Source organism: Corvus brachyrhynchos, unplaced genomic scaffold (assembly GCF_000691975.1).
Source record: "Corvus brachyrhynchos isolate BGI_N302 unplaced genomic scaffold, ASM69197v1 scaffold34, whole genome shotgun sequence".
In the NCBI taxonomy this organism is placed as follows: Eukaryota; Metazoa; Chordata; class Aves; order Passeriformes; family Corvidae; genus Corvus; species Corvus brachyrhynchos.
The window spans coordinates 6,051,809-6,059,494 of NW_008238126.1; the positions used below are offsets into that span (position 1 = coordinate 6,051,809).

The window sequence follows — 7,686 nt, forward strand, 5'->3', positions numbered from 1 at the left end:
AATGGAGCTCACCAGCTCAGCCAAGCACGGGCAGGTTATGACAGGGAAACGGGTGCAATTCTGCAGTTGGATGAGGTTCCCAGAGCAGTTTTGCAGTCTGAGGTTCCTGGAGTCCCAAGGGAAAGTCTCACCGGCAGAGCAGCTTTGAGATATTTGCTGTGTACGGGGAGATGGAATCAGCTGCCGGTGCATCCCGACAGCTGCAAACTCACGGAGGAAAGGCAAACACCAGCACACCCTCCAAACCTTCAAACATCTGCAAACCCGCGCTGCTGGGAGAGGAGAAGCCCAAATCCCGCTCTTGTCCCCAGAAATGGGCACGAGCAGATAAAAGGATGCTGCCTGGGTGTCACCAGCCTGGGGCAGAGGAGCCCTCGTGCCCCTCGCACCCTCAGCACACTGGTGCAGGTTGCTGATGCAGTTTGTTTTTCCTTTCCAGCCGAGAGACACGCCGGCTGCCCGTGCGTCACGGCTTCCATGGATGATATCTATTTTGAGCATACCATTAGGTAAATACTCCGCGCCCCGCGGGGCACGGGCAGGGAAACGCAGGGGTTTTTCCCATCTGCCGGCTGCAACGTGGACAGGGGCTGGAGCTGGAACAGGGAGCAGCGTGCCTGGGAGAGGAGGAGGTGTGGTGGCAGTGCCAGGCTCGCAGGGCAGCCAGGGACCGAGGCTCCATCTCCGCCGCAGGGCTGCGGACGGACTGTCTGCTCTGATTTATCCTCTGTCTGGTCGCCTGGGGAGCTCCTGCTGCGTTGGCTTCCCGGTATTTCCCCCAACGCCAGCTCCTCCCCGGCTTAGTTCAGGAAACAGCTCTGATTTAGTGCTCTGGAAAACTCAAATCTTGCAAATCGTGCCTCTGTAGTGGCCATGTGGGTGGCTGAGGCGTGGTGGGGCTCACCCACCCGGTGGGTGCTGGGGGAGCTGGGACCTCCCGGCTTTGTGAGATGCATCAGGCTGGGCATTGCTTGGCCAAAATCCCACCCCAGGCTGGTCCGGGCATCCCCTGGTGCTGCCCCACAGAGGTCCCCCTCTGATTCATGCAGCCCTTGAGATGCGTCTGGGAACAACATTTCTCCTGACCTGAGGGTGTGACCAGAGGGGACAAAAACCCTCCCAGGGCTCTGCCCTCGTCATCCACAGGCTCCCAGTATTGAGACCATTCCCACCCAGCATTCCTGAAGTAGTCTCCTTTTGTACTCCCAGTAAGCCTGGTACTGCCACCCGCCTTTACTCATCTCTCAGAGCCCCCACACCCTCTGTGCAGGGGCTGCCTGTCTGTTCCCACCTGGGTACCATTCCAGGGGGCTCCCTGGGGGTTTGCCATGCCATATAAGATCCTTGCAGTATAGGATCCATGCTGCCCAGCAGCTCCTGCCTTGCCATATAGGATCCATGCAGTACAGGATCCATACTGCCCAGCCACTCCCTGCTGTGCAGGTCTGCCTGCTGGGGCAGGCACCAGTGTGGGTACCCAGGGCTGGCATTGGGGTCCCTGGCTGTCAGCTGATTTGTTTGGCACTGGGAAGCCTGACTCACTCTTGGGTTTCACTGTCATTCCCAGGAAATGCTGAACTCACACTTTTGCCCTCTCACTGAGGTTCCCATCGCCCTGGGGCTCAGCTCCATGACAAATCCACAGTGTGGGGATGTGGTGCAGCCCTGGTGCCAACTCCCACTGGCAGAGGTGGGATTGATACCCTGCTCCTGGGGCAGCTTTGCCTGGGACGCCTTTTCCCCTGGGTTTTGGAGCAGAAGAGACCCAAGCCCCACTCCACAGCGTTACATCAAGCCGTGCAAAGCATTTGTCCCTCCTCAGGGGTGAGCTGGGCACTGCTCCAAGGGGGCAGGGAATCTGTGCTGCTCCTGGCTCAGATCCCACTTGCTGTAGTCCAGCTTAATGCTCCGAGCAAGAGGCCTGGCAAGGATTTCCCGCAGAGCTGTTGGAAGGTGAAGTTTTGTGTTGGATCTCCTCGCCCAGCTGTTTGTGCTTTCTGCTGCCCTTGCACTGCGGGGGAGAGGCAGGGAGGAGCTTTAGGTGCTTGAGGGCACAGAGGAGACCCCAAAATTATCACTGGCTTAAAACTCACTGGCTGGGCAGCAGGTTCTCCCCACCCCTCTGCCCTGCCATGTGGAAGTGCAGCCTCTGGGGAGGATCACACGTACCCTTGAGTGAGGTTTCATGTGGCATTTATGGCACTGGCTTCTACTGTTAGATGAGGACAGAGAAGATAAAGTATTTTTGGGGCTATATATAGACATGTGGGGCTGCCAGCCTGCCTGCCTGGCCCATTGCCCTTGCATGCCCCTCGCTGCAAACCCATGCAGAGCATCCATCTGGCTGCTTCCATCGCCTCTAACCCTCTCCCCACATTTGCTTTCTCTTTTTGCCCCAGCCAGCCGTCTGTAAGCCCCGCTGGGCAGCGGGACGGGAGGAGCGGTGTCGGGTACGGACGTGTTTGGCCCTAGAGCAGCCAGCCTAGCGCAGCGCTGCCGTGAGTTGGGAGCCTTAACCCCACTGACGTGGCATGGCATGTGAACAGGGGCTGCTCACGTAACCCTGCTAACGTTCTGGCATGCCACCGGCCCGAGGTCAGTGCTGGGGGACAGCCAGAGGCACCAGCTCATGCCACTCCTGCTCCAGCCAGAGCCAACGTGCAGAGGGTGTCATTTACAGAGCTCATTTGAAGCCTGAAGTCATGCGTGAGGGCACGAGGAAAAATCTGGTGTCAGAGCACACGCTGACTCTCCCTCGCTTCTGGTTTTGGGAAGTGGTAGTTACAGGGTTTATTTTTCCACTGAGTTTTCTAGCACTGGCCTCCTTTAGGGAATGAGGAGTATTCCTGATTTAATAATGTATTTGGTAAAGACTGCTGTTGGTGTCACAAAAGAGTTTAATTTGTTCATTCCATGGGTACCAGTCTGGAGTAGCTCAGGCTGCAGGGCCAAAGTTGTCTCTGTGTGTTTACTCTGAAGGCACAGGGAGAGCAGCATTTTGCTGCCAGCAGATGTTTCATTTAAGAGATGGTGCAAAATGCCCCTGGCTGGACCCTGCCTCCTGCCATCTCCCAGTATCCCAAGGTATCCACTGCTTGTGGGGAGGCCCCGTGGCTGGTCCAGTTGTGCAGAACAGTGGATGCAAGGCTGGAGGAGCTGTTTGCTCTGGCAGGAGCGTGCATGCCCACATGGGCAGGGGGTGCCAAGCAAGCCTCGGGCACCTCTGCACCCCTCGGGTGTCCTGGCAGCACCCCAGACCCGGGGACCCACTTGCACGCAGCTGCTCAGGGGTGACATCTCACTGCTCTCACGTCTTGGGGTGGCTGTCCCCATGTCCTGCTGGCCATCTGGCATGTCCCACAGTCCCAGGAAGCCTTGCCACAGCGGGCAGTGAGCTGTAATGCCGTGGCACGTCAGTGGGAGCCACTCGGTGGCTGTTGTCCCTGAAAAACCCCACAGACTTTCTCCTCTTCCTGTTTTTCAGCGTCGGGCAAGTTGTCAACATCAAAGCCAAAGTGAACCGAGCCTTTAACTCCAGCATGGAGGTTGGTGTGTGCCCCTGCCCCTGTCCCCCTTGCTGTGTGCCCATCCCCACCAGCCATGTGGCCAAATCCCCTAATCCTCCCGCAGTTCCCAGCTTTGATCCCATGTGTTCATCCTTTTTGGCTGGCTCTGGTCAGGGGTGCTTGGTGGGATATGGGTCCCTGGGGAGCAGAGCTGACTCTCAGGGGTGTGTGCCCTCTCCCAGGTGGGCATCCAGGTGAGCTACGAAGACCTGTGCAGCGGGAAGCACTGGAGCATCTGCAAGGCGTACGCCACCTTCGTGGCACAGGGCCCCTTGGGCAGCAAGGTGAGCAGTGGCTGGTGGATGGGGGGGGACTCTGTTGCCCCCTGCACAGAAGCAGGAAGGAAATGGTCTCTGTGGGACTGGGCTGGGCTCAGTTTTCCATCACAGCAACTGCTGTTCCTTCATGGGTCAGTGATCCTGTGTCCCGTGTTTGTGCGATGCACGGTGGGTGGCTCTTGACCCTGCTCTGGGCATGGAGGGCACCTGCTGGCTGCTGCTGGTCCCCCACTGGGACTGCACCCTGCCCGTCCCTTTGCAGGTGAGGCTGAAGCCGCTGACCCCGCAGACGGAGGAGGAGAAGATCGAGTACAGCATCGCTGCTGAGCGCCGCCGCATGCGCCTGGTCCACAAGGACACCCTCAAGGACCTCCTCACCCGCAGCCCCCAGGAAACCGGTACCGTGTCCCGCAAAATAGCCCTGACACCCACTGGTGACATCCCACTTCCTCAGCAGGATGCTGGTGGTGATCACTTCATGGAGGTTTGGGAATGCCCTGGCCATGGAGGGGTAGGGATCAGCCCCACCATTCCAAACTCCCAGGCTGGGAGGTTTGTGGGGGGTTGCTGCAGTGGGAGGGCAGCTGTGGGAGAGGGACAAGGGCTGGTGGGGTGCTGGGAGCAGGGGTCCCACTGTCCATCCGACACTCTGAACCCTGCTTTCCCCCTGCGGCAGAGCTGGAGACGCGGGACGGCAGCGGGGCAGTGCCAGCGGAAAAGACACGGGTGGAGAGCGTGGAGCTGGTGCTGCCTCCTCACGCCAACCACCAGGGCAACACCTTCGGTGGGCAGATCATGGCCTGGATGGAGAACGTGGCCACCATCGCAGCCAGGTGACCCAACAGGGATTCACAGTCAGGGGATGACTTGCCTGGAGGGAACACATCTGGCTGGGTCTGGCCACAGCTGGGTTGTCGGGACCCTGCAAAGGGATGGTCACCAGCATGTCACCCTTGGGTGACACTGCACAGGGAGTACCAGGGGTGTGTGGTCCTGGGGGACGCCAGGGAAGGGTTCACACTCACTGCAGTTGGCTTGTTGTTCCTTCTCGTGGCTGGCTTTGGCCATTGAAATCCAGGGGTGATATTTTTTTGGGGTCTCCTCGGCCCTGGCTGGGTCCGGGAGGGTGCATGGGGCTGCCAGGGCGTGGGGCCATGGCTGGGGGGGAACAGCTGTGCCCACAGCCGGCTGTGCCACGCCCACCCCACGCTGAGGGCCATCGAGATGTTCCACTTTCGGGGACCGTCGCAAGTCGGAGACCGCCTGGTGCTCAAAGCCATCGTCAACAACGCCTTCAAAAACAGGTGGGTGCCGGTGGCAGGGGTCCCCTTCCCACCCTCCCCATGGCCCTCCACTCCCTCATCCCTTCTCTCCGGCAGCATGGAGGTGGGGGTCAGCGCCGAGGCCTACGGCCAGGAGATGTCCGTCAGCCGCAGGCACATCAACAGCGCCTTCATGACCTTCGTGGTGCTGGACCAGGAGGGTCATCCCCGCACGCTGCCCATGGTGGCACCCGAGCCAGGGGTAAGGATGAGCTGGGCTGGCTTCTCCCCACCGTGGTAGCACGGGACCCCCGGGAATCCCGCTCGGCCCTGGAGGGCTCTTGGATTCGCAGCAAAACAAATGCAGTTTTATGATGATGGAAATGAAATTGCTCAATAGCAAGTGAATTGAATTGATTGCTCGGTATAACTAATAAAATAAACCACTTGCCTGTGCAGAGATGGAGATGTATTAGCCATGCAAGGCTTAACAGAGTATTGCTTGCAAATTCCAGCTCGTCTTTTCTGTAATTTAGGGGAAGGAATGTTGAGGTTGTTTTTACCTTTCAAAGCATCCTAATCCATAATTTGCTGGGATCCAAATACTTAGGGAAGTCTGTCACGGGAGCACAGCAGCAAAGCCAACACTCATGTGTCTCAGCTTCTCCTGGGCTGATCCTTGCCCAGCTGCCTGATTTTTTTGGTGCTTAAAACTAGGACCTCCCACTGTGATGGAGATCATCTCATGGCCAGAGTCAGGCTCCCTGAAACCTCCTCATGCCCGCTTTAAAACACCACACTAGCACTTTCTTCAAAATAAGCTGCTTTATTTTTGGCTGTTATTTCCCCAGGAGAGGACATTTGCAGGTGCTAGGGAATGCAAGTTGTGTTTCAGGGGCTGTTTGCAGCTTGGCAGCCGCAACAAAGGTTTTCCCTAATGTGCCAGTGCCCATCACTTGATCAGAGCATGGTGGCAACGCTGAAATAACTCACAGTTAATCACTGACCGTCACTGCAGTGTGACCAGGGTGGCAGCTGGCAAGCAAGGGGGCTTCACCTTCCAGCCCTTCCCTGCTGAATGTTTTTCCCACTCCCAAAAAGATGTGATTTTTTTTTTCATCCTCCTTTTCCTATTAACTTAATTGCCTTTTCCCATTTATCAGGACGGAGAAAGGAGGTACAGAGAAGCCAGCGCTAGGAAAAAAATTCGGCTGGACCGGTGAGCAGCAGAGCTGAGTTGGATGTGGGGATGGAGGAAGGAGGAGAGGGGGGCTCAGGGCTGAGGTACAGGGACAGTCTAGGGGTGGTTTGTGTCCCCTCATGAGGGAAACTGTTCCTTTGCTGCAGAAAATACGTTGTCTCCTGCAAACAGACCGAGGTACCACTCTCCGTGCCCTGGGACCAAAGCAACAAGGTAGGATGTGGGAGCTGGTGCCTCCTGCTCCCTCTCCTGCTCCCCCTCCTGCTCCTGACGTGCTGCCCCCACCCCAGGTTTATCTGAGCTACAACAACGTCTCTGCACTGAAGCTGCTCGTGGCCAAAGCGAACTGGGCACTCGCCAGAGAGAAGGAAAAGGTACTAAACCCTGTCCCTTCTCCCTTGCCCCAAAAGTGTGGGCAATCCCGGTGGGAACGAGTCCCAGCCGTGCCCTGTGCTCCCCGAGGTGCGGATGTACACGCTGGAGGAGGACAAGTTCCTGTCCTTCCGCATCGAGATGTCCGTCTGCATCACGGCCAGCCGAGCCTTCTCCCTGCTGTCCAACCTGCGGCGCCGGCACGAGTGGGACAGCCACTACGTGTGAGTGCTGCAGGCTGCCCCCAAAATCACACCCCTGACTTCAAGGCTTGTGGTTGAGCATCCCTTGGGGCTTTCCTGGGAGCCACTGTGTTGCCTTGCTTGCTCTTAGAGACCCTGCACTGTGTCCCTGTCCTGGCTCCATCTGGGCTGATGGCTGCACTTTGCTGAAGAAAATACTTATTTTGGGTCCCCCCAAATATCTTGGGTCTGGCGGTGGGCTGTAAATGTGCAAGGCCCAGATTCAGGGGGCACGACAGGGTTTCTGTGACCAGTCCCCTTCCCTCACAGGAGTGCTGAGCTTGTCCAGAAGGTCGATGATGATGACATGATCTACCACGTGGTGAGCCAGAAGCTCAGGCACGAGAACAAACCGCAGGACTTCGTGATCCTGGCGTCCCGGCGGAAGCCCTGCAGCAAGGGGTGAGTGTCCAGCCCGACCCCTGCTCCCTGCCATCCAAGCTGGGCCACCTCACCGGGCTCTGTCCTCCCCAGGGACCCCTACGTGGTGGCCTTTCGGTCAGTGACGCTGCCCACCCACCCTGCCAGAGCCGAATTCACGCGCGGGGAGACGCTCTGCTCCGGGTTCTGCATTTGGCCAGAGTCAGAGGAGATGAGCAAGGTGGGACGCTGTGGCTGTGCTCCCACAGCCCATGGGGGAGGCCCCCCCCTCCTGTGCCCCTGCTGACCTTGTCCTGTGCCTTGCAGGTGGCTTATTACAACCAGGCTATGCCAGGGTACCTCAACTACGTCACCACCAACGTGGCGGGGATGGTGTCTTACATT

General features: G+C 58.1%; 1 protein-coding gene across 1 annotated transcript in view; it reads left to right on the forward strand.

Annotated features, from left to right (window-relative positions):
• Positions 1-7,680, forward strand: part of ACOT11 (acyl-CoA thioesterase 11) — a gene marked incomplete at its 3' end in the record, with an annotated part of 15,029 nt that extends 7,349 nt beyond the window's left edge. The window contains exons 5-19 of the mRNA XM_017733537.1: positions 440-509; positions 2,400-2,450; positions 3,485-3,545; positions 3,749-3,850; positions 4,107-4,242; positions 4,521-4,677; positions 5,029-5,148; positions 5,224-5,368; positions 6,270-6,325; positions 6,454-6,520; positions 6,598-6,681; positions 6,770-6,903; positions 7,192-7,323; positions 7,396-7,522; positions 7,609-7,680. Coding sequence (XP_017589026.1) covers positions 440-509; positions 2,400-2,450; positions 3,485-3,545; positions 3,749-3,850; positions 4,107-4,242; positions 4,521-4,677; positions 5,029-5,148; positions 5,224-5,368; positions 6,270-6,325; positions 6,454-6,520; positions 6,598-6,681; positions 6,770-6,903; positions 7,192-7,323; positions 7,396-7,522; positions 7,609-7,680 — 1,514 coding nt within the window. The remainder of the gene's footprint in view (positions 1-439; positions 510-2,399; positions 2,451-3,484; positions 3,546-3,748; positions 3,851-4,106; positions 4,243-4,520; positions 4,678-5,028; positions 5,149-5,223; positions 5,369-6,269; positions 6,326-6,453; positions 6,521-6,597; positions 6,682-6,769; positions 6,904-7,191; positions 7,324-7,395; positions 7,523-7,608) is intronic.
• Positions 7,681-7,686: the final 6 nt, after the last annotated feature.